This window comes from Physella acuta, unplaced genomic scaffold, assembly GCF_028476545.2.
Source record: "Physella acuta isolate Inbredline_101_S28 unplaced genomic scaffold, ASM2847654v3 ptg000017l, whole genome shotgun sequence".
Lineage (NCBI taxonomy): Eukaryota > Metazoa > Mollusca > Gastropoda > Physidae > Physella > Physella acuta.
Window position 1 is genome coordinate 4175001 of NW_026731537.1, and position 26517 is coordinate 4201517.

At 42.0% G+C, this 26517-nt stretch overlaps 3 protein-coding genes across 3 annotated transcripts; 2 read left to right on the forward strand and 1 right to left on the reverse strand.

The window, feature by feature from the left end:
• The first annotated feature begins 9703 nt into the window (after positions 1-9703).
• Positions 9704-10168, forward strand: LOC131938946 (uncharacterized protein DDB_G0282077-like). The gene has a single exon (XM_059297196.1). The coding sequence runs from the start codon at positions 9704-9706 to the stop codon at positions 10166-10168; it is 465 nt and encodes a 154-aa protein (XP_059153179.1).
• A 335-nt stretch (positions 10169-10503) lies between these two features.
• LOC131938956 (uncharacterized protein DDB_G0282077-like) lies at positions 10504-10956 on the forward strand. The gene has a single exon (XM_059297208.1). The coding sequence runs from the start codon at positions 10504-10506 to the stop codon at positions 10954-10956; it is 453 nt and encodes a 150-aa protein (XP_059153191.1).
• A 572-nt stretch (positions 10957-11528) lies between these two features.
• Positions 11529-12047, reverse strand: LOC131938967 (uncharacterized). The gene has a single exon (XM_059297217.1). The coding sequence runs from the start codon at positions 12045-12047 to the stop codon at positions 11529-11531; it is 519 nt and encodes a 172-aa protein (XP_059153200.1).
• Positions 12048-26517: the final 14470 nt, after the last annotated feature.

Genomic DNA, 26517 nt, shown 5'->3' on the forward strand with positions numbered 1-26517 from the left:
CAGATTATAGTTTGTGACACGCGCCTCATGTGGGTGTGGGGGTGGGGTGGGGTGGGGTGGGGTGGAGAGCGATCTGATAGATGAGCTAGAGAAAATGATGTGATGTAGCCCTACACGGATAGGCTCAACCAACGGACGATCTGGGTGTGGTTTTAACACTGTTGTTCTGTCCACTAGTCCGCTTTCAATAATAGGATTATTGCGTGGGAGGGGTATGTCGTATTTTGGGTTATAGGGTGGGAGGGGTATGTCGTATTTTGGATTATAGTGGGAGGGGTAGGCCTATGTGGTATTTTGGGTTATAGTGTGGGAGGGGTATGTCGTATTTTGGGTTATAGTGTGGGAGGGGTATGCATTTAGGGTTATAGGGTGGGAGGGGTATGTCGTATTTAGGGTTATAGTGTGGGAGGGGTATGTCGTATTTAGGGTTATAGTGTGGGAGGGGTATGTCGTATTTTGGATTAAAGTGTGGGAGGGGTATGTCGTATTTTGGGTTATAGTGTGGGAGGGGTATGACGTATTTTGGGTTATAGTGTGGGAGGGGTATGTCGTATTTTGGGTTATAGTGTGGGAGGGGTATGTCGTATTTTGGATTAAAGTGTGGGAGGGGTTTTGTCGTATTTTGGGTTATAGTGTGGGAGGGGTATGCATTTAGGGTTATAGAGTGGGAGGGGTATGTCGTATTTTAAGTTATAGGGTGGGAGGGTATGTCATTTTTCGGAGTAAAATGTGGGAGAGGTTTGTGTGATGACGCAAGTTATACGTCATTGAGGTCAAGCAGAAGAAAGCAGAAACATAACATAGTCAGGTAGACCAATTGAATTGCAGATGACCGGTCACGTGAGACGGTCAGATGACTACTGAAGCGTGGGTCAGCAGTTAGAGATAGGTAGCGCTAGGGGGGAAATGTAGAGAGTTAAGATGTAGATGGTGTTAGGGTGCGTGTTAGTTGCAGTTAGATAGTTTAGTAGAAGTCAAGTGTTAGTTGTAAATAGATTGATCTGTAAATAAAGAACAATATTCTTGACTTGGACTTGTGTATGATTCCACACACTGTACCAGACATATATAAGATGAGACGATCTCGGAGAAAGATTATATATCTTATGATCATGACGGAACATAACTGATATATATATCTATAGCTTTCTCAAACCCGACATCATAGCATGTCATACTTCGGGTTATATTATTATTTTTGGTAACGCCTTTTCTCTATTAATATTTTTGTTAGATCAGTTTGAGCCATTGATTGAGTTGGCTATTTTCTTTAGGCTTTCCTATTGGGACAACATCGTCGATTTAATTTTACATCTTTATTTTGTTGAATGCTAGCATCGTAACATACGTGTATGTTATAACGTTTTAGGTTATATCTGCTAAGTGTTGTCATGGTAACATATGCTAGTTTGTTTACAGACATGTATACTAGTATCTGTACTATTATGTAGGCAATTATATGTACGGGTCTGTATCCTATTATTTATAAGGCTATGTACGCTGGTATATGTATTTGTTCGTGCGTATATGCTAGTATTTGTAAGGCGATGTATGCTGTTATTTGTACGGGTATGTATGCTAGTATTTGTACGGGCATGTATGCTAGATTTTGTAAGGCTATTTATTTAAGTAATGAAGAACCCTTGCCTATAAACATTGTCATGGTAATATATGCTCGTTTGTTTACATGCATGTATACTATTATCTGTACTAGTATGTATGCAATTATATGTACGGGTCTGTATCCTATTATTTATAAGGCTATGTACGCTGGTATATGTACGGACATGTATACTATTATTTGTACGGGTATGTATGCTAGTATTTGTAAGGCAATGCATACTGTTATTTGTACGGGCATGTATGATAGTATTTGTAAGGCTATGTATGCTGTTATTTGTAAGGCTATGTATGTTGTTATTGGTACGGGCATGTATGCTAGTAATTGAAGAACCCTCGCCTGTAAACATTGTTAACATAAAAGTGCGTCCTAAATCTGTTTCGCCATTAAGTCACCAGGATCTTGCTACACTTCCGCCCTCCGTAATGGCCGCCAATGGTAACAGATGGTTATATTTAGAACTCAAGCGAATGACTCGGGGAAGAATAGCTTGCCCCTGGTTATATGGTGGGAGGATGCGAGTTACTATACATCATTAATGATTTACATTTTTTATTTTTAAATTCTAAATTTGTATGGTTTAGGTGAAGAGGAAAGATATAAAGGTATATCGTGTTGAAATAGACGGGAAGGGAGTTAGTTTCTTGTGCAGAAGTACACGTTGTTCGTTACCGATTTATTAAAATATTCACGTTTGGTTCGGGAAAAAAAACCGCTATCTGGCAACTGCCAAAACTAGAATTTGGTAACCTACTTTTTACAACTTACGAGATCTATTGTGGGTAAGGAACATTGGGCGTGGTCGAGTAAATAGATATGGGCGAAGTGGATGTTGGAAAGATATGTGAAAGTGGATATAGTGAAGGAGATATTAAAATTCTCTTAGCGCTAATATAAGAGAATTTCGGCAAGGTTCGTCTATTCCAACAAAAGATTGGCCACATAGAAAGAGTCGACTCTCAATATTTCGTATTCCTAATTATGTGTGGTCCATATATTTTGTATAATTACTAAACTAATATTAATTAAACGTTCCGCAAAAATACTATGTTTAAACGCACGTTTAAACGCCTGTAACTGGGGCTTGACGGATGTGTCGTTTGACCACCGTGTATCCAAACTGACAGCGACTACAATTGTCGTGTTAGTCTCGTCTGCTGGGCACGCCACGGGTTCATTACGTCACGGGGCCACCCAGCAGACCAGGGACGGCTAAGGGCTGTACTTAGCCTGTAAGACGCTGAGTCGGGCTGACTCCTCTTGTCAATTTTTTTAAAAATCGTTCTTGGGGTGCCGGAATGTTAGTGTCAGGGGCTTGCGTGAAACTGGTTATTTGGTGTCGGTTAAATTAGCCAGTGTGGGTGGGTGGGGGTGTATGTGTGTGGGGAGTTAGTCTAAGTAACGGTTGCCACGTGTAGAGTGTAGGGGTTTAAGGTGGGGTTGGTTTGTTTGAAGTGGTGGATTTGCTGTAGCGATGTTTTAGAAAATTTAACGATCAATAGAGTGAACAGCTTTAACATTCAAAACATTAAAAAACTGAATACGGGAGGTTTTGTAAAAAAAAACAAAAAAAAACAGGATTTTAGAACACAACCACATAACTGCTGACCAACATAAATGTTGACCCTCATAAATGTTGACCCATATTACTGCTGATCTACATTGCCGTAAACACTGACCCACATAACAATCATAAACTAAACATAAATGCTAAAAGCTAATGTATTATCTTTTTTTTATATAAATATTTTTTGCGTGTAGACTAAAATTATTAGTTGAAATATCAATTTGTTTTAAAGTTCTGAATTTCGATTAATGAATAAAAGAAAAACAATTTTTCTGGCATTGACACGAATAAGAAATGTCAAATCGGGCAAACGTCGTTCGGGCGAGTTTATTTCAGAAATATTTCGACTAAATTGTCAAAAGTCCAGTATATCTACAGTGATGCTACTGTTTAAACCCTTTGCCCAAACGATGTTTTTCTGAACAAAGGTACTTTGAAAATTGCCTTCGGACGATTGTCTATCGGTCATTTGTCGTAGACCGATGCCTCTAACCCAGAATTCCGGTCAACCCACGTGACACAGCTCAGACCCACGGTGCGGTCATCGGGTTCTGACCATCTGTTTCACTCGCCCAACACCGGACGTCTGCTAGAGCAAAGGTCAAGGCCACTAGATCATTGCCTGCCAACACCACATCAACCAATTACAAAAATAACATTCCGCAGTGTCGAACGTTTGATTGGTCTTTGCTCAACCCTATGAGAGTGGATGTAACAAAGGGGAAAAAATGTATCTATGTATAACTAAGTTGTTGTATTATGATGGTGAATAGTATTCACACCTGCCTCTTCCTAGCCTTCAATGGACACCAGCGAGAAAAGTCTCAAAGGTATTTGAGAGGTGTATAAATTCATTTTAAAATCTTGCACGGCGTAGTTACAATTAATATGGTTATAAAATCCTGTCTGTCTGGTTTTTTTCGGACTTTACTAAAGATTGGATGTATTTGATGTTTTTAATATTTTCGGTAACTAAATAAAAATAAAAAAAAAAAGAAAAAACAATTTGGTTTTCACGTGTAATGGCGACATAAACAATGGCCGACATAAGTTTTATTGTACACATTGTAAGCTAAAAATAGAAACAATAGGTCATGGTGTTTAAATTTGCATAGTTATTTAAAAATTTGATCTGCAAAGTTTTGTAAACAAAATAACTATAAAGTGGGGCTGTCAGAAATCGATCACGGAGTTCCTTTACAGCCAATCAATGTTTGTCTTACGAAAGTGAAACATCGGGTTATAACTTAGGCTTGATGAAAATAAATAGAAATGTAGCCTTAAACTCAACAAATTATTTTCAAGTTCTCTGGATCTGCAACTTGTATAGCATTGATTCTAAAAATATTACATTTCTGAATTAATTTTAGGCTTTAGTTTTTAATAAAATTTTATCTTTTATTAGTTTTATGGTCCTAAATCTAAAAAAGCACATTTTTATTCCATGTCAACAATATTACGGAAGGAATCTCGTCAACTCGCTGGTGTCCATTGGATACAGACTTATTATGTTAAATGCGTTATTTGTTGTTTTGTTTTTTTTTAAACGTAGAAAACCAAGTCATGATCTCAACTCACGAAAACAATCAGTGTTGGAAGCCATTGCTTTGGGCCCATACAAGGGAGGTTACTTTAAATACTCTAAAAATTGTGTCGTTTCTTGAAAACTGTTGTAATAATCAACACTTGTATGTTTGTGGAAGACTTTTTTTTACAAAGTCGATGTATTTTTCTGTAATTAATATTTTAGGTAAAAAATATATTTAACAGAAAGCTAAAGCAATTTTTTCTAGGGAACATGGTAATCTAATATAAATAAAAACAAACTAGCCACAAAAAGGTCACACTGTCTTTCAGTAGTTGACCCTGTATATCCTTAATTTATCGGAAGGGTAGCAGGTGCCCTATATAGTTATAGAACTAAATTAACAACGGTTCCGATAAGAATGTAATTATATCTAATTTAGATATAAGCCAATCAAAGTTAGCAATATCATAGCAACAGGGATAGTACCGATACCGTCGCATGGTAATGTCGGGAATTCAAAAGTAAACAGACAAAGTAACTTCTAAGTGGGAAAAAATGTTCAAGTTTTCTGCATTTGTAAAAAAAATTCAAAGATTTTAAAATATAAATATACAATATCTTTATATTCTAAATTTTTAGAATTCTTTAAACGAGTAAGACAACAAGGCGACGAAATGTACCCAAAAAAAAAGTTTTCCGTCCTTGTCTGCCGGAATGATCAGGCCCTTCTTAGATAACCAGGTCGGTGCCGTTGACTATTATAACTAACACTAGCCATCGGTACCCGTTAAACGTGAATTATAGGCCTATATATTTTAATGGTATACTCGTTTGAGAAAAATATTTTATAAAATAGTTTTTGGTCAAAACGCAACGTGCTTTACTACACGTTGAACGACATTAGTGACAAAGCAAAGAAATAACTACCAATTATATACATTATTAGTCAACACAGCACCATATTAAATGCACACACTGATTAAGAGACTTAAATGATTCCGTTAAAAACCCAGATATTCAATGGTATCTATGTTGTTTTTTAAAGTAATTTGTATTACTTTTGGCCTAAAAAATTGTATGCATTTTATAGCGTACGTCTTGATAAGTAGATCTATAGATTTAAATCAAATTTGAATTAAATAGTTCATTTCTTCATTTTATAAAATTAGAAGATGAAGCCATTTCTTTTGTGTACTTTCCGTAGTTTAAGCATGTGACATGTGGCGTCATTGTTTTTTGCGTTATTGTCACAACAATAAACACTTTTCCGGCTGCATAGTTAAAAATGTGTTTCTACATTCGAATATTCCTTTATTTTAATTTTCCATCTTTAAATAAAATTCAGTTTATGTATTTAAAACATCCAACATATTATTTTCAACAAACGTCCATATCTTTAAGTTCTCCGTATATCGCTGAACATACTGATCACATAGCCTCGAAAATGTTGCGGAAAGAGAGAGAGAGAGAGAGAAAGAGAGAGAGAAAGAGGGAGAGACAGAAAAAGAGAGAGAGAAAGAGAGAGAGAGAAGTGCACACATGGGCTTATATATATTAGGATAATAAAATCGTATTTTATTTCTTATTTTAATGAATTAAGAATATTTTTAAAAATAAAGTGAGAGTGATCTCCCCTAAATTTTCTCGTACATAGTAATGTAAAAGTGAGTGTTGATTTAAAAAATACATATTTAAACTTACTGCGATTCCTGTGGCTTTGACTCTAAACACAACGCCTACATCTGACCAAGTGGGTGTGAAGCTAAACACAACGCTGACCAAGTGGTAGAGAGCTAACGTCCACTAGCTGCCCACCTGATTGTGTTCGATTGACGGACACCTTGCATCGATAACCTGACCACGTGACTCCTTAATATAGAATAACAGCTGACGGAATGAGCGGTGACAGTTCCGATATTTATAAATCAAATTCTGCCCCTGCCGCCACTCGGCTGAGACTTCAAGGAACAACTGGGGACGTCTGGCGTCTAAAGAGGGCTGGCTGGTGGTGCCTAGACAAGACTGGTCGCGGGGCGAGGGGGGAGGAGAGGCTCGGTGTACAACTCATGAGGGGGTGGGGGAGGAGGGAGAGTAGAGGGGTGTATACCTCATGAGGGGGTGGGAGGGAGGAGGGAGAGTAGAGGGGTGTACACCTCATGAGGGGTGGGAGGGAGAGTAGAGGGGCGTACACCTCATGAGGGAGTGGGAGGGAGGAGGGAGAGTAGAGGGGTGTACACCTCATGAGGGGTGGGAGGGAGAGTAGAGGGGCGTACACCTCATGAGGGAGTGGGAGGGAGGAGGGAGAGTAGAGGGGTGTACACCTCATGAGGGGGTGGGAGGGAGGAGGGAGAGCAGAGGGGTGTACACCTCATGAGGGGGTGGGAGGGAGGAGGGAGAGTAGAGGGGTGTACACCTCAGGAGGGGTGGGAGGGAAGAGGGAGAGTATAGGGGTGTACACCTCATGAGGGGGTGGGAGGGAGAGTAGAGGGGTGTACACCTCATGAGGGGGTGGGAGGGAGGAGGGAGAGTAGAGGGGTGTACACCTCAGGAGGGGTGGGAGGGAAGAGGGAGAGTATAGGGGTGTACACCTCATGAGGGGGTGGGAGGGAAGAGGGAGGAGGGAGAGTATAGGGGTGTACACCTCAGGAGGGGTCGGAGGGAGGAGGGAGAGTAGAGGGGTGAGTAGAGGGGTGTACACCTCATGAGGGGGAGGGAAGAGGGAGAGTATAGGGGTGTACACCTCATGAGGGAGTGGGAGGGAGGAGGGAGAGTAGAGGGGTGTACACCTCATGAGGGGGTGGGAGGGAGGAGGGAGAGTAGAGGGGTGTACACCTCATGAGGGGGTGGGAGGGAGGAGGGAGAGTAGAGGGGTGAACACCTCATGAGGGGTTGGGAGGGAGGAGGGAGAGTAGAGGGGTGTACACCTCATGAGGGGGTGGGAGGGAGGAGGGAGAGTAGAGGGGTGTATATCTCATGAGGAGGTGGGAGGGAGGAGGGAGAGTAGAGGGGTGTACACCTCATGAGGGGGTGGGAGGGAGGAGGGAGAGTAGAGGGGTGTACACCTCATGAGGGGGTGGGAGGGAGGAGGGAGAGTAGAGGGGTGTACACCTCATGAGGGGGTGGGAGGGAAGAGGGAGGAGGGAGAGTATAGGGGTGTACACCTCAGGAGGGGATGGGAGGGAAGAGGGAGGAGGGAGAGTATAGGAGTGTACACCTCATGAGGAGGTGGGAGGGAGGAGGGAGAGTAGAGGCTGCCTGTACACTCGTGGAAAGGATGAGAATGAGGAAGGAGGGGTTGCATGAAGAGGTTGCAAGGTGTTGCAAGGAGGTGTTTGCAAGGAGGGGTTGCAAGGAGGGGTTGCAAGGAGGGGCTGCAAGGAGGGGTTGATTGTACCCCCATGGTTGATCTGGGAGAGAGGAAGAGAGAAGAGGATCAGACTTGATACTGTGTGGGATTAAAGGGGAAGAAAATTATTGGTATTTGGGGAGGGAGGGGGAAAGCTGAGGCGTAGCGACCCTTCCCGTCGCCCGGGAACGAACTTTCAATCTTCAATTTGCATCCCCCCCCCCTCAAACGTTCGATTTGCACCCCCCTCCCCTCCCCCCTCAAACTTTTGATTTGCAACCCACCCCACATATTTCTTATATTTCTAATACAAAAATACAGCTGAAATAAGATTTTAATTTGTTTTTCCAACCTATTTTGGCGCCCCTAAGGTCGGCGCCCGGAACATATGTACCCTCACCCCCCCCCCCCCTCTCGCTACGCCTCTGGGGGAAAGTGATGAGTTGGTCTTGAATTAACATGTGCAGCGGAGTGGGAGGGGGGGGGGGAGACGGAGGGGGAAAGTTGTGGATATTCAAAGAAGTCATGCGTGTAGGAGTAATGGAAAGAATTACTGAGAGAGTGAATGAGGGAGTTATCATTCATGTCCTGATATATGGTTGGAGAGGATGAGCCTACACAGGATGTTGATTGGCAGCCATTTTTTTATCAACACAGCATCATACAAACTTTTAATACCGAGTTATGATCAGATTTATTTGAAAAGGCTTCAGGCAATCTTCTGCTAAAATACCGTAGTTAGATAATGAAAAGACTCAATCAAATTGACAGTTTAGATTTTTTGGTTTATTTTTGTGAAATCTTGTTTCAATAAAGCAGTTTTTAGAGAGACTTAATCTACGTTAAGGAGCAGCGAAAATAAAATTGTGATAAAGGTATCTTTATGGGCGTAATATTTCTACTAGCATGACTGTTTTAATCACTTTGTTACTGTGGTACAGCAACAATCGCTCAGACATTTGGTACACTCACCATCGCTGCTTCATCATTGTGGTAATCACACCATCGCTGCTTCATCATTGTGGTAATCACACCATCGCTGCTTCATCATTGTGGTAATCACACCATCGCTGCTTCATCATTGTGGTAATCACACAATCGCTGCTTCATCATTGTGGTAATCACACAATCGCTGCTTCATCATTGTGGTACTTACAGCAATTGCCTTAGCATTATGGTACTCGCCCAATCGCTTTAGCACTATGGTACTCACACAATAGCCTTAGCACTATAGTACTTCTACAATCGATTTAGCAAAGCGACACACATCACTTACCTCAACGGAACGGGCACTACAAAAATATGACCCCATCCTACATTTAACAATTGCATATACCCTACACCAAAAATACGGTGATGTGTCCGGCAAAGTGTCCGGTGATGTGTCCGGTTAGACGTTCTGGGCTATGTTCTAAAAGTGCCAGTAAAGTGTCCGGTAAAGTGTCCGGTAAAGTGTCCGGTAAAGTGTCCGGTAAAGTGTACGGTAAAGTGTCCGATAAAGTATCCGGTAAAATGTCCGGTAAAGTGACCTAAAAGTGCTGATGCTGTGTCCGGTAAAGTGTCCGGTAAAGTGTCTGGTCCTATGTCCGGTAAAATGTCTGATAAAGTGTCCGGTAAAGTGTCCGGTAAAATGTCCGTAAAATGTCCGGTAACGTGTCCGGTAAAGTGTCCGGTAAAGTGTCCGGTAAAGTGTCCGGTAAAGTGTCCGGTAAAGTGTCCGGTAAAGTGTCCGGTAAAGTGTCCGGTAAAGTGTCCGGTAAAGTGTCCGGTAAAGTGTCCGGTAAAGTGTCCGGTAAAGTGTCCGGGAAAGTGTCTGGTCCTATGTCCGGTACAATGTCTGGTAAAGTGTCCGGTAAAGTGTCCGGTAAAGTGTCCGGTAAAGTGTCCGGTAAAGTGTCCGGTAAAGTGTCCGGTAAAGTGTCCGGGAAAGTGTCCGGTAAAGTGTCCGGGAAAGTGTCCGGGAAAGTGTCCGGTAAAGTGTCCGGTAAAGTGTCCGGTAAAGTGTCTGGTAAATTGTCCGGTAAATTGTCCGGAAAAATATCCGGTAAAATCTCCGGTAAAGTGTCCGGTAAAGTGCCCAGTAAAGTGTCCGGTAAAGTGTCCTAAAAGTGCCGGTAAAGTGTCCGGTAAAGTGTCCGGTAAAGTGTCCGGTAAAGTGTCCGGTAAAGTGTCCGGTAAAGTGTCCGGTAAAGTGTCCGGTAAAGTGTCCGGTAAAGTGTCCGGTAAAGTGTCCGGTAAAGTGTCCGGTAAAGTGTCCGGTAAAGTGTCCGGTAAAGTGTCCGGTAAAGTGTCCGGTAAAGTGTCCGGTAAAGTGTCCGGTAAAGTGACCTAAAAGTGCTGATGCTGTGTCCGGTAAAGTGTCCGGTAAAGTGTCTGGTCCTATGTCCGGTAAAATGTCTGATAAAGTGTCCGGTAAAGTGTCCGGTAAAATGTCCGTAAAAATGTCCGGTAACGTGTCCGGTAAAGTGTCCGGTAAAGTGTCCGGTAAAGTGTCCGGTAAAGTGTCCGGTAAAGTGTCCGGTAAAGTGTCCGGTAAAGTGTCCGGTAAAGTGTCCGGTAAAGTGTCCGGTAAAGTGTCCGGGAAAGTGTCCGGTAAAGTGTCTGGTGCTATGTCCGGTACAATGTCTGGTAAAGTGTCCAGTAAAGTGTCCGGTAAAGTGTCCGGTAAAGTGTCCGGTAAAGTGTCCGGTAAAGTGTCCGGTAAAGTGTCCGGTAAAGTGTCCGGTAAAGTGTCCGGGAAAGTGTCCGGGAAAGTGTCCGGGAAAGTGTCCGGTAAAGTGTCCGGTAAAGTGTCTGGTAAATTGTCCGGTAAATTGTCCGGAAAAATATCCGGTAAAATCTCCGGTAAAGTGTCCGGTAAAGTGCCCAGTAAAGTGTCCGGTAATGTGTCCTAAAAGTGCCGGTAAAGTGTCCGGTAAAGTGTCCGGTAAAGTGTCCGGTAAAGTGTCCGGTAAAGTGTCCGGTAAAGTGTCCGGTAAAGTGTCCGGTAAAGTGTCCGGTAAAGTGTCCGGTAAAGTGTCCGGTAAAGTGTCCGGTAAAGTGTCCGGTAAAGTGTCCGGTAAAGTGTCCGGGAAAGTGTCCGGTAAAGTGTCCGGTAAAGTGTCCGGTAAAGTGTCCGGTAAAGTGTCCGGTAAAGTGTCCGGTATAATGTCTGGTGCTGTGTCCGGTAAAGTGTCCGGTAAATTGTCCGGTAAAGTGTCCGGTAAAGTGTCCGGTATAATGTCTGTTGCTGTGTCCGGTAAAGTGTCCGGTAAATTGTCCGGTACACCCATGTTAACATGTCTAACACAAGACAGATCGCGTGTATGCACCTAGTCCAGACCGACTCTGCCCATTCTCCCTCCCCCCCCCCCCCCCCCCCCCCCACCCCTCATGTGTAATTGATGCTCGTGCATGGCGATCGTATCTCTGGGCAGCTGTGAAATGGAACATCCGGTGTGAAATCAGGCAGACGACATTCCCCTTGTCAGGTGCAGGCAAACGTGGGCAGACGATCAGCTTCATGTAAGGTGGGCAGACGATCAGCTTCATGTAAGATGGGCAGACGGTCAGCTTCATGTAAGGTGGGCAGACGATCAGCTTCATGTAAGGTAGGCAGACGATCAACTTCATGTAAAGTGGGCAGACGATCAGCTTCATGTAAGGTGGGCAGACGATCAACTTTATGTAAGGTGGGCAGACGATCAGCTTCATGTAAGGTGGGCAGACGATCAGCTTCATGTAAGGTTTGCAGACGATCAGCTTCATGTGGGCAGACGATCAGCTTCATGTAAGGTGGGCAGACGATCAGCTTCATGTAAGGTGGGCAGACGATCAACTTCATGTAAGGTGGGCAGACGATCAGCTTCATGTAAGGTGGGCAGACGATCAACTTCATGTAAGGTGGGCAGACGATCAACTTCATGTAAGGTGGGCAGACGATCAGCTTCATGTAAGGTGGGCAGACGATCAACTTCATGTAAGGTGGGCAGACGATCAGCTTCATGTAAGGTGGGCAGACGATCACCTTTATGTGGGCAGACGATCAGCTTCATGTAAGGTGGGCAGACGATCAACTTCATGTAAGGTGGGCAGACGATCAGCTTCATGTAAGGTGGGCAGACGATCACCTTTATGTGGGCAGACGATCAGCTTCATGTAAGGTGGGCAGACGATCAACTTCATGTGAAGATGGGCAGACGATCAGCTTCATGTAAGGTGGGCAGACGGTCAGCTTCATGTATGGTGGGCAGACGATCAGCTTCATGGTGGGCAGACGATCAGCTTCATGTAAGGTGGGCAGACGATCAGCTTCATGTAAGGTGGGCAGACGATCAGCTTCATGTAAGGTGGGCAGACGATCAGCTTCATGTAAGGTGGGCAGACGATCAGCTTCATGTAAGGTGGGCAGACGATCAGCTTCATGTAAGGTGGGCAGACGATCAGCTTCATGTGAAGATTGTCATGTCTTGACGCCATTGCGTGAGGTTTTTGTGTCACATTATTATGTGCGGTATTTGGTTTCACCAAGCGGTGGGTGAGGTATGGATAGCGTCACCTTGTGATGTCGTGTCACCTAATCATGTGATGCGTGTATAGTATCACCTTGTGATATTGTGCCACCTAATCATATGTGATGTCTGTTTAGTATCACCTAGTGATGTGTCACCTAATCATATGTGATGCGTGTATAGTATCACCTAATGATGTGTCACCTAATCATATGTGATGCGTGTATAGTATCACCTAATGATGTGTCACCTAATCATATGTGATGCGTGTATAGTATCACCTTATTATGTCGTGTCACCTAATCATATATGACGTGTGGCCTCAACTAGCGTTGTGTCTAGTCAAGTATCACCTTCCATCCCGGGGCACGGGATTCTGATAATCTTCCTCCTCCACACGACTGAGTCATTAAAACGTCCTACACACATCTGAACAAACGTCCCTACCAGACGGCCAGCTGGGTAAGGAAACTCGTTCAAAGACCACCTTTGTCACCGGAACCTGATGTTGATGTAGGTTATGCAAGCGTGAAACCACGTGACCCGTTGAATCTGATTTGATGAATTGATTTTTCCCGTGACCGCACGAGAAACATTTACATATCCGGGTCTTTTTTTCCCTCACTCATTCTCGTTCTTTCTTTCACTTCCGGTAGTTTTCTCTCCTCGTGACGTGTCATCATTCCATCATAAAGTCCGATACACGCACTTTTATCGATTACTACGGTATCGATGTCACGGCTGAAATCGATCCACGAATGGATGAACCGGAAGTAGGTTTTTTTTCGGGTAGGCGGTTTAGAAAGTTGAGGACTAGCATTACAACAAAAATAGCAGCCCTGAATGGCTGGACACGAATTCTCGGGAAGTTCTCGTGGAAAATGTGAAGTTACGTGAAACGGAAGTGGGAGGTGGATGTGGCAGACAAAGAAAATTGTGAAACTCCAATGACACAGCAAATGCCATTGTAGGGTAATATCCTGATGCATGAATCTGTGAGTTTTTTATATGGCGTAACCAGGATTTTAAAAACTGTTGTGGTGATGTAAGCATATGTAGGCCCTATATATATGACGAATTAGATATTGGTTGCCGATGCTATAGTTCGCAAAAATGTTGGTTTCAGATATTGAATTCACGTTCCCCCATCGTGAAACTATCCGTTAGACCGATTATATGTTAAGCCGACTATTTATAATGCCGACTATCTGTTAGGCCGACTATCTTTTAGGTCGACTGTTTGCAATAAACGTGCGCTGAAAATACAACGTTTAAAAAATATGATTGTGTGATTTTTGTCATTAAATACTAGAGTGACTCTTTAGAAAATCAACAATTTGTAATTTTTGTGCAAGTTGGGGAAAGAACTGATTTCATCCTTTGTGTTGTTTTAGTGCGATCTACTGCTATAAATATCTGTCGTTAAGTTACTGTTAACTTATTCGCTATCTTCTGTTGTCGTATTTATCGTCTGTTGTGGTATTGAACATGTGTTATCTTAGGGGTCGTCCATAAATGACGACACACTCGTAGGGGGGAGGGGGGTCCTTAATTTTGTGACGGTGTGTGATGAGGAGGAAAGGGGGGGGGGGGGGGGGGGGGTTCAGATGGTGTGACGTCACTTTTTTTGCATTATTAAAAAGCAATGTTAAATAAACCGGGAGTGATCTCCCCTAAACTTTCTCGAATATTCTTATATAAAATAACAGGGGATGGGAACTCGGGCTATAGACATGATTTTTAATCCATTTTAAATACTTAAAGTTTTAAAAATAGAATAAAATCTCGTAGACAAATTAATTGCACACCAAGTGAACGCCAAATAAAAAAGCGCATAATGGTGCGCAATATTATTAGTACTTTTAAAATTTACATTAGTTTTTTGAGAAATCGGAAGTAGCGTAAATTACTACTTCCAGTCAACGGAAATTACTCAAAATTTAACAGAAGGTAGAGAATTAGATCTTTTACTTACATTTGAAATTTCATTTGTCTATCTGAAATAGTACTCAAGTTATAGGCTTTTGAAAAATTCAAAGTAGGAAAAGTACCACTTCCGGTTATCGGAAATCGCTCAAAAGTTGATACGGATCTACGATTTTGATAAAATACTTATATATGAAATTTCATCAACGTAGCTGTAACGGTACTCAAGTTATCGTGTTTACACACGGACAGACAGACACACAGACACACAGACACACAGACAGACACACAGACATACGGACAAGATTGCAAAATTATGTTTTTCCGTATCAGTGAGGTGTAAAACGTCGAGATTTGTAAAAATCTCGATTTTTTTTTTTGCACGATTACAAGACTTTCTCTATACTTCGTATATACGAGAAAGTAAAAACGAGTTTAGTCGATATGCCGCGTTTTAGAAAACGGTTTTAATAAATTGTAATAGGAATTGATCAAAATACTATGTTGACTGAGTTCTGACAAGATTTTGGGAAAAAATATCGATGTTTTAAGAAAAATTCAACAGCAATTTTGAGGGGGGGGGGGGGGGTTGTAGGCTGAGGTGGGACGTCATTTTTTTTTGGGGGGGGGGGGGTCTGGCTTTTTGTGACGACGTGTGACGGAGGGGAGGGGGTAAAATCGTCAAAAAAAGGCGTGACGTCATTTATGGATGACCCCCTTATTATAAAATTGTTCTTATCTCATCAGTTATGTGTTGCCCTCATGTTGACTTAGGTGTGAGTTAACTTTTCCAAAGGCTCAGACAATTTACTCTCCAGGACTTTATGTAACTGTTATATCACAAAAATGTCTATGTTTATTACAGTAACACCATATCAAACAGTTCTATATTTATTACAGTAACACCATATCAAACAATTCTATATTTTATTATAGTAACACCATATAACACAATTCTGTATTTTATTACCGTTCTGACTCTATATTAAAAAAAACTTTCTATATTATATTACAGTAAGACTATATCACGAAATCTATATCACAAAGGAAGAAATTGTGTTACTATGACTTGGTATAACTTTATCATTGTGTCACTATCACAAATCTTTATAATGTCAATGAGACTTTATCACAAAACTGTATATTTTGTTAATATCCCTCTATAAACTTTCTCGATTCTGCTTCAGCTCATCATAAAGCGCTGACCCCTGAACTTTATCTTGTCAGTCTACCCTGTCTGTAATAACACAATTGTTTGTTGTTTTGTTTGTTTGTTGTTTTGTTTTTGTCGAGTGCTGCTTATCACGTTTTATATAGGCCTATAGCTCTAAGGGATAATGTTATTTTAAAAACGAAAACTAAAGTATCTAAATCAATAAAGGCCCCACTCATATGTAATTGGTTTTTTTTTATTAACTTTGTCTTCATTTTTTTAACTGTTTTTTTTTTTATTGGTTGCATTTAAAATCAAAATTTAGGTAATACCTGCCATGGGTTTATATTAAAGCCAATGTGGAGCTAAGAAATATGCGTTATAAATCGTTGTATATAACACGCTGCCGTTGTGTCGGGTTCTATAAATTGGATGGCATTTATTTAACGGTCATTCGGTAAAAGAAGAAAAAAAAGCAATAAAGAAAGCCTAACTCAGCTTCGAGATGACGATGAAAAGAAACTCAGATATTAAAAAGCCTAACCAGGCTACAGAACTGGGTCGATAGCGTGTTGCAGAAAATTATGGAACTCGATTTTTAAAAACCTAAGAATAATAGACTTTGACGAATGGGTAGCTTTGACAAGCCAATCGGGTTTGTTATGTGTTAGATTTTACTACACTTGAGGTTCATTTTAGCTTTTTAATATCCAATAATGTATTAAATCCTTCTACGTTGGTTTTGAAACGCGAGAACCAAACTATAACAAAAATGTTTTGGTACCGGATGGAGAATGAAAGTACAGAAACAGCTGGACTCTACTCCACCTGCTGTAGTGTAATCAGATGAGGTCAGATGTCGCATCAGAGTTGTGCGGTTCCAGGGTGTTTTACTGCCACTGTAGAAGTGTGAGCAACATTTCAACTCACGCGCGTCAGTTATATGAAGCTCAAGACTGCTAAGTAAATTCTGGACATTACAACAAAAACGTTGAGGTCATTCTCTCAGCTTTACGACAAAACGGAGCCCAAAAAAATAGTTTGAAGTATTTTACTGCGCTCTTAAAAAGCAAAATTTATTTCCCATCAATCTTGCGTCACTTCAAATTGGAGGGCGCAAAAGTTTTTAAAAATTTTATTAAACAAAATATCAGCTACGTTGATGGCAATAAATAAATGGCCGACTAAAGCTGTAATCAAAGGTGATTATTTCAGGGAACTTGACTTCTCTTTACCGGAAGCGTCGCCTATGGAAGATTTAGAACCGGGGATTCCCGATTCTAAATCCCCCAGGCTATTCGTGTTGGATACCGCTAGGGGGCGGTGATTGTTGCTAGGTGCACTTACCCAGTCTTTTACTTTACTTTTAGGTTTGATTGCCACACTGCAATTTGTAGCTTCTACAGCCACTAAATAACTAGTTAGTGCGGTTGGGTCTCCCTTTGATAAGGAAGAAAAACACTAAAATCAAACTCCTGGAAAGGATCCGCAGACGTCACCAACAAACCAAATTTGTTTCAATTATTTGCTACAAATTTCTCGCTTCTTGCCAGTAAAAGTGTCAGGGGGGAACGTACACCAAACAATATAAAAGGAGAGACAATCCGAGGGGAAACTGTGCGTTTTTGTAAGACTTCCACTTGGGTTATTTCCCTTGACTTTTGTACTGAAATCTGGTTAATTACTAGTGAGACCTAGTGGTTGATAGCTATGGAGTGTGTAACCCCCCCCCCCCCCCTCCCCACACTACACACCAGGAAAGGGTGATGAAGATTCACCACTGACTGAAATGTTTGTAGGCTTATCTAGAGAATATTTCATTAAATGGCCAGTCATACAACCGCATAATGACAAAGTTCAAGGCGAGCATCGCATCATCTCCATGAGTTTCATGAGTATTTATGAGTAGCGCCGAGCCAATCCAAGCCTACGTAGATCACCTGATGTTGCTCAACCTTAGAGGACAGCCACACCAAATTACAAGTTGCAATCATCAGAAGAAAATATTGAACATTTTTAATCATTTAATTTCAATGAACATCAACATGTCTAATAAATTAAAAACATTTTAAAAATGGTTGAACCAACTCGAACAAAACTGAGAAATTCTGGTGAACTTGTGAAGCTGCTATCTCCTGGCCTGGAGGTAAGACAGCTGGCATTGGTAGCTTATACAACAATAGCCTCAACACTGTGCAGGATGTATATACAACAAATATACAACAATATCATCAACACTTCACATGGCTAAATGTGTAACAATACGATCAACACAAGGCTAAATATACAACAAAACCATCAACATTTCACATGGCTAAACATACAACAATACCATCATCATTTCACAGGATAAAACAATACCATCAATATTTCACAAGGCTAAATACACAACTATAGTCAGCATTTTACATTGATAAAAAAACAGAAATACAGTCAACATTTCACAAGGCTAAATATACAATACAGTCAAGATTGTACATGACTAAATAAATAAAATGATGGTCAACATTTTACAGGGCTAAATATATAATAAAGAATAATCCACGTTTTAGACAGACAATTACATATATCATAGGTCAACATTGTACACGCCAAAATATAACTAAATAAGTCAACATTTTAAATGGCTTATTTTACAACAAACAAAACTACTGGCAACATTTTACAAAATATATAAAAATAAATTCAACAATTTATACACAGAAACAACAATATCCTTCCAAATATTCACAGCAAATTATTAAACAATGGAAACATTTTACACCACACTTCAGACCAAATTACAGATACTTTAATGGCACTGAAGAACTTTTGAATATTTTTAAGATAGCAGTTAATTCTTCACAACAACATATTCAGTATGGCTTATCAAACACTTGATTCTCCAGATTTAAAAGCTAGTCCCCCAAACCAGCTTTAATTCCAGACAACCTAGCAGGGCAACAGATGATTGAGATGAGACAGTTCTAGAAGATTGGGATGAGACAGCTCTAGAAGATTGGGATGAGACAGCTCTAGAAGATTGGGATAAGACAGCTCTAGAAGATTGGGATGAGACAGCTCTAGAAGATTGGGATGAGACAGCCCTAGCTAACAGAAGATTGGGATGAGACAGCTCTAGAAGATTGGGATGAGACAGCTCTAGAAGATTGGGATGAGACAGCTCTAGAAGATTGGGATGAGACAGCTCTAGAAGATTGGGATGAGACAGCCCTAGCTAACAGAAGATTGGGATGAGACAGCTCTAGAAGATTGGGATGAGACAGCTCTAGAAGATTGGGATGAGACAGCTAGGGAAGATTGGGAAGAGACAGTCCTAGCTAACAGACGATTGGGATGAGACTGAAGCCCCAGCTAATAGAAGATTGGGATGAGACAGCTCTAGCTAACAGAAGATTGGGATGAGACAGCTCTAGCTAACAAAAGATTGGGATGAGACAGCTCTAGCTAATAGAAGATTGGGATGAGACAGCTCTAGCTAACAGAAGATTGGGATGAGACAGCTCTAGAAGATTGGGATGAGACAGTTCTAGAAGATTGGGATGAGACAGCTCTAGCTAACAGAAGATTGGGATGAGACAGCTGTAGCTAATAGAAGATTGGGATGAGACAGCTCTAGATAACAGAAGATTGGGATGAGACAGCTCTAGCTAATAGAAGATTGGGATGAGACAGCTCTAGCTAACAGAAGATTTGGATGAGACAGCTCTAGCTAACAGAAGATTGGGATGAGACAGCTGTAGCTAATAGAAGATTGGGATGAGACAGCTCTAGCTAACAGAAGATTGGGATGAGACAGCTCTAGAAGATTGGGATGAGACAGCTCTAGAAGATTGGGATGAGACAGCTCTAGTTAACAGAATATTGGGATGAGACAGCCCTAGCTAACAGAAGATTGGGATGAGACAGCCCTAGCTAACAGAAGATTGGGATGAGACACCTCTAGCTAACAGAAGATTTGGATGAGACAGCTCTAGCTAACAGAAGATTGGGATGAGACAGCTCTAGAAGATTGGGATGAGACAGCTCTAGAAGATTGGGATGAGACAGCTCTAGCTAACAGAAGATTGTGATGAGACAGCTCTAGCTAACAGAAGATTGGGATGAGACAGCTCTAGCTAACAGAAGATTGGGATGAGACAGCCCTATCTAACAGAAGATTGGGATCAGACAGTTCTAGAAGATTGGGATGAGACAGCTCTAGAAGATTGGGATGAGACAGTTCTAGCTAACAGAAGATTGGGATAAGACAGAAGCCCTAGCTAATAAAAGAATGGGATGAGACAGCTCTAGAAGATTGGGATGAGACAGCTAGGGAAGATTGGGAAGAGACAGTCCTAGCTAACTGACGATTGGGATGAGACAGAAGCCCAAGCTAATAGAAGATTGGGATGAGACAGCTCTAGCTAACAGAAGATTGGGATGAGACAGCACTAGCTAACAGAAGATTGGGATGAGACAGCTCTAGAAGATTGGGATGAGACAGCCCTAGCTAACAGAAGATTGGGATGAGACAGTTCTAGCTAACAGAAGATTGGGATGAGACAGCTTTTGCTAATAGAAGATTGGGATGAGACAGCTCTAGCTAACAGAAGATTGGGATGAGACAGCTCTAGCTAACAGAAGATTGGGATGAGACAGCTCTAGCTAACAGAAGATTGGGATGAGACAGCTCTAGCTAATAGAAGATTGGGATTAGACAGCTCTAGCTAACAGATGATTGGGATGAGACAGCTCTAGCTAACAGAAGATTGAGATGCGACAGCTCTAGAAGATTGGGATGAGACAGGTCTCGAAGATTTAGACAGCTCTAGAAGATTGGGATGAGACAGGTCTCGAAGATTTAGACAGCTCTAGAAGATTGGGATGAGATAGTTCTAGAAGATTGGGATGAGACAGCTCTAGGTAACAGAAGATTGGGATGAGACAGTTCCAGAAGATTGAGACAGCTCTAGCTAACAAGATTGGGATGAGACAGTTCTAGAAGATTGGGATGAAACAGCTCTAGCTAACAGAAGATTGGGATGAGACAGTTCTAGAAGATTGAGACAGCTCTAGCTAACAACATTGGGATGAGACAGTTCTAGAAGATTGGAATGAGGCAGCTCTAGCTAACAAGATTGGGATGAGACAGCTCTAGAAGATTGGGATGAGACAGCTCTAGAAGATTGGAATGAGGCAGCTCTAGCTAAAAGAAGATTGGGACGAGACAGCTCTAGCTAACAGAAGATTGGGACAAGACAGCTCTAGCTAACAGAAGATTGGGATGAGACAGCTCTAACTAACAGAAGATTGGGATGAGACAGAAGCCCTAGCTAATAGAAGATTGGGATGAGACAGCTCTAGCTAACAGAAGATTGGGATGAGACAGCTCTAGATAACAGAAGATTGGGATGAGACAGAAGCCCTAGCTAATAGAAGATTGGGATGAGACAGCTCTAGCTAACAGAAGATTGGGATGAGACAGCTCTAGCTAACAGAAGATTGGGATGAGACAGCTCTAGCTAACAGAAGATTGGGATGAGACAGAAGCCCTAGCTAATAGAAGATTGGGATGAGACAGCTCTAGCTAACAGAAGATTTGGGATGAGACAGCTCTAGCTAATAGAAGATTGGGATGAGACAGCTCTAGCTAACAGAAGATTGGGATTGAGACAGCTCTAGCTAACAGAAGATTGGGACAAGACAGCTCTAGCTAAAAGAAGATTGGGATGAGACAGCTCTAGCTAACAGAAGATTGGGATGAGACAGCTCTAGCTAACAGAAGATTGGGATGAGACAGCTCTAGCTAACAGAAGATTGGGATGAGACAGCTCTAGCTAACAGAAGATTGGGATGAGACAGCTCTAGCTAACAGAAGGTTGAGATGCGACAGCTCTAGAAGATTGGGATGAGACAGGTCTAGAAGATTTAGACAGCTCTAGAAGATTGGGATGAGACAGTTCTAGAAGATTGGGATGAGACAGCTCTAGGTAACAAAATTGGGATAAGACAGTTCTAGTACATTGGGATGAAACAGCTCTAGCTAACAGAAGATTGGGATGAGACAGTTCCAGAAGATTGAGACAGCTCTAGCTAACAAGATTGGGATGAGACAGTTCTAGAAGATTGGAATGAGGCAGCTCTAGCTAACAAGATTGGGATGAGACAGCTCTAGAAGATTGGGATGAGACAGCTCTAGCTAACAAGATTGGGATGAGACAGCTCTAGAAGATTGGAATGAGGCAGCTCTAGCTTACAAGATTGGGATGAGACAGCTCTAGAAGATTGGGATGAGAAAGCTCTAGAAGATTGGAATGAGGCAGCTCTAGCTAAAAGAAGATTGTGATGAGACAGCTCTAGCTAACAGAAGATTGGGACGAGACAGCTCTAGCTAACAGAAGATTGGGATGAGACAGCTCTAGCTAACAGAAGATTTGGATGAGACAGAAGCCCTAGCTAATAGAAGATTGGGATGAGACAGCTCTAGCTAATAGAAGATTGGGATGAGACAGCTCTAGCTAACAGAAGATTGGGGTGAGACAGCTCTAGCTAACAGAAGATTGGGATGAGACAGCTCTAGCTAACAGAAGATTGGGATGAGACAGCTCTAGCTAATAGAAGATTGGGATGAGACAGCTCTAGCTAACAGAAGATTGTGATGAGACAGAAGCCCTAGCTAATAGAAGATTGGGATTAGACAGCTCTAGCTAACAGAAGATTGGGATAAGACTCTAGCTAATAGAAGATTGGGATGAGACACCTCTAGCTAACAGAAGATTGTGATGAGACAGCTCTAGCTAACAGAAGATTGGGATGAGACAGCTCTAGCTAATAGAAGATTGGGATGAGACAGCTCTAGCTAATAGAAGATTGCGATGAGACACCTCTAGCTAACAGAAGATTGGGATGAGACAGCTCTAGCTAACAGAAGATTGGGATGAGACAGCTCTAATTAACAGAAGATTGGGATGAGACAGCTCTAGCTAACAGAAGATTGCGATGAGACAGCTCTAGCTAACAGAAGATTGGGATGAGACAGCTCTAGCTAATAGAAGATTGGGATGAGACAGCTCTAGCTAACAGAAGATTGGGATGAGACAGCTCTAGCTAACAGAAGATTGGGATGAGACAGCTCTAGCTAACAGAAGATTGGGATGAGACAGCTCTAGCTAATAGAAGATTGAGATGAGACAGCTCTAGCTAACAGAAGATTGTGATGAGACAGAAGCCCTAGCTAATAGAAGATTGGGATGAGACAGCTCTAGCTAACAGAAGATTGGGATGAGACAGCTCTAGCTAACAGAAGATTGGGATGAGACAGCTCTAGCTAATAGAAGATTGAGATGAGACAGCTCTAGCTAACAGAAGATTGTGATGAGACAGAAGCCCTAGCTAATAGAAGATTGAGATGAGACAGCTCTAGCTAACAGAAGATTGGGATGAGACAGCTCTAGCTAATAGAAGATTGGGATGAGACAGCTCTAGCTAATAGAAGATTGGGATTAGACAGCTCTAGCTAACAGATGATTGGGATGAGACAGCTCTAGCTAACAGAAGATTGAGATGCGACAGCTCTAGAAGATTGGGATGAGACAGGTCTAGAAGATTTAGACAGCTCTAGAAGATTGGGATGAGACAGTTCTAGAAGATTGGGATGAGACAGCTCTAGGTAACAGAAGATTGGGATGAGACAGTTCCAGAAGATTGAGACAGCTCTAGCTAACAAGATTGGGATGAGACGGTTCTAGAAGATTGGGATGAAACAGCTCTAGCTAACAGAAGATTGGGATGAGACAGTTCTAGAAGATTGAGACAGCTCTAGCTAACAACATTGGGATGAGACAGTTCTAGAAGATTGGAATGAGGCAGCTCTAGCTAACAAGATTGGGATGAGACAGCTCTAGAAGATTGGGATGAGACAGCTCTAGAAGATTGGAATGAGGCAGCTCTAGCTAAAAGAAGATTGGGACGAGACAGCTCTAGCTAACAGAAGATTGGGACAAGACAGCTCTAGCTAACAGAAGATTGGGATGAGACAGCTCTAACTAACAGAAGATTGGGATGAGACAGAAGCCCTAGCTAATAGAAGATTGGGATGAGACAGCTCTAGCTAACAGAAGATTGGGATGAGACAGCTCTAGATAACAGAAGATTGGGATGAGACAGAAGCCCTAGCTAATAGAAGATTGGGATGAGACAGCTCTAGCTAACAGAAGATTGGGATGAGACAGCTCTAGCTAACAGAAGATTGGGATGAGACAGCTCTAGCTAACAGAAGATTGGGATGAGACAGAAGCCCTAGCTAATAGAAGATTGGGATGAGACAGCTCTAGCTAACAGAAGATTTGGGATGAGACAGCTCTAGCTAATAGAAGATTGGGATGAGACAGCTCTAGCTAACAGAAGATTGGGATTGAGACAGCTCTAGCTAACAGAAGATTGGGACAAGACAGCTCTAGCTAAAAGAAGATTGGGATGAGACAGCTCTAGCTAACAGAAGATTGGGATGAGACAGCTCTAGCTAACAGAAGATTGGGATGAGACAGCTCTAGCTAACAGAAGATTGGGATGAGACAGCTCTAGCTAACAGAAGATTGGGATGAGACAGCTCTAGCTAACAGAAGGTTGAGATGAGACAGCTCTAGCTAACAGAAGATTTGGGTGAGACAGAAGCCCTAGCTAATAGAAGATTGGGATGAGACAGCTCTAGCTAATAGAAGATTGGGATGAGACAGCTCTAGCTAACAGAAGATTGGGGTGAGACAGCTCTAGCTAACAGAAGATTGGGATGAGACAGCTCTAGCTAACAGAAGATTGGGATGAGACAGCTCTAGCTAATAGAAGATTGGGATGAGACAGCTCTAGCTAACAGAAGATTGTGATGAGACAGAAGCCCTAGCTAACAGAAGATTGGGATGAGACAGCTCTAGCTAATAGAAGATTGGGATGAGACAGCTCTAGCTAATAGAAGATTGCGATGAGACACCTCTAGCTAACAGAAGATTGTGATGAGACAGCTCTAGCTAACAGAAGATTTGGATGAGACAGAAGCCCTAGCTAATAGAAGATTGGGAAGAGACAGCTCTAGCTAATAGAAGATTGGGATGAGACAGCTCTAGCTAACAGAAGATTGGGGTGAGACAGCTCTAGCTAACAGAAGATTGGGATGAGACAGCTCTAGCTAACAGAAGATTGGGATGAGACAGCTCTAGCTAATAGAAGATTGGGATGAGACAGCTCTAGCTAACAGAAGATTGGGATGAGACAGAAGCCCTAGCTAATAGAAGATTGGGATTAGACAGCTCTAGCTAACAGAAGATTGGGATAAGACAGCTCTAGCTAATAGAAGATTGGGATGAGACACCTCTAGCTAACAGAAGATTGTGATGAGACAGCTCTAGCTAACAGAAGATTGGGATGAGACAGCTCTAGCTAATAGAAGATTGGGATGAGACAGCTCTAGCTAATAGAAGATTGCGATGAGACACCTCTAGCTAACAGAAGATTGGGATGAGACAGCTCTAGCTAACAGAAGATTGGGATGAGACAGCTCTAGTTAACAGAAGATTGGGATGAGACAGCTCTAGCTAACAGAAGATTGCGATGAGACAGCTCTAGCTAACAGAAGATTGGGATGAGACAGCTCTAGCTAATAGAAGATTGGGATGAGACAGCTCTAGCTAACAGAAGATTGGGATGAGACAGCTCTAGCTAACAGAAGATTGGGATGAGACAGCTCTAGCTAACAGAAGATTGGGATGAGACAGCTCTAGCTAATAGAAGATTGAGATGAGACAGCTCTAGCTAACAGAAGATTGTGATGAGACAGAAGCCCTAGCTAATAGAAGATTGGGATGAGACAGCTCTAGCTAACAGAAGATTGGGATGAGACAGCTCTAGCTAACAGAAGATTGGGATGAGACAGCTCTAGCTAATAGAAGATTGAGATGAGACAGCTCTAGCTAACAGAAGATTGTGATGAGACAGAAGCCCTAGCTAATAGAAGATTGAGATGAGACAGCTCTAGCTAACAGAAGATTGGGATGAGACAGCTCTAGCTAATAGAAGATTGGGATGAGACAGCTCTAGCTAATAGAAGATTGGGATTAGACAGCTCTAGCTAACAGATGATTGGGATGAGACAGCTCTAGCTAACAGAAGATTGAGATGCGACAGCTCTAGAAGATTGGGATGAGACAGGTCTAGAAGATTTAGACAGCTCTAGAAGATTGGGATGAGACAGTTCTAGAAGATTGGGATGAGACAGCTCTAGGTAACAGAAGATTGGGATGAGACAGTTCCAGAAGATTGAGACAGCTCTAGCTAACAAGATTGGGATGAGACAGTTCTAGAAGATTGGGATGAAACAGCTCTAGCTAATAGAAGATTGGGATGAGACAGTTCTAGAAGATTGAGACAGCTCTAGCTAACAACATTGGGATGAGACAGTTCTAGAAGATTGGAATGAGGCAGCTCTAGCTAACAAGATTGGGATGAGACGGCTCTAGAAGATTGGGATGAGACAGCTCTAGAAGATTGGAATGAGGCAGCTCTAGCTAAAAGAAGATTGGGACGAGACAGCTCTAGCTAACAGAAGATTGGGACAAGACAGCTCTAGCTAACAGAAGATTGGGATGAGACAGCTCTAACTAACAGAAGATTGGGATGAGACAGAAGCCCTAGCTAATAGAAGATTGGGATGAGACAGCTCTAGCTAACAGAAGATTGGGATGAGACAGCTCTAGCTAACAGAAGATTTGGGATGAGACAGCTCTAGCTAATAGAAGATTGGGATGAGACAGCTCTAGCTAACAGAAGATTGGGATTGAGACAGCTCTAGCTAACAGAAGATTGGGACAAGACAGCTCTAGCTAAAAGAAGATTGGGATGAGACAGCTCTAGCT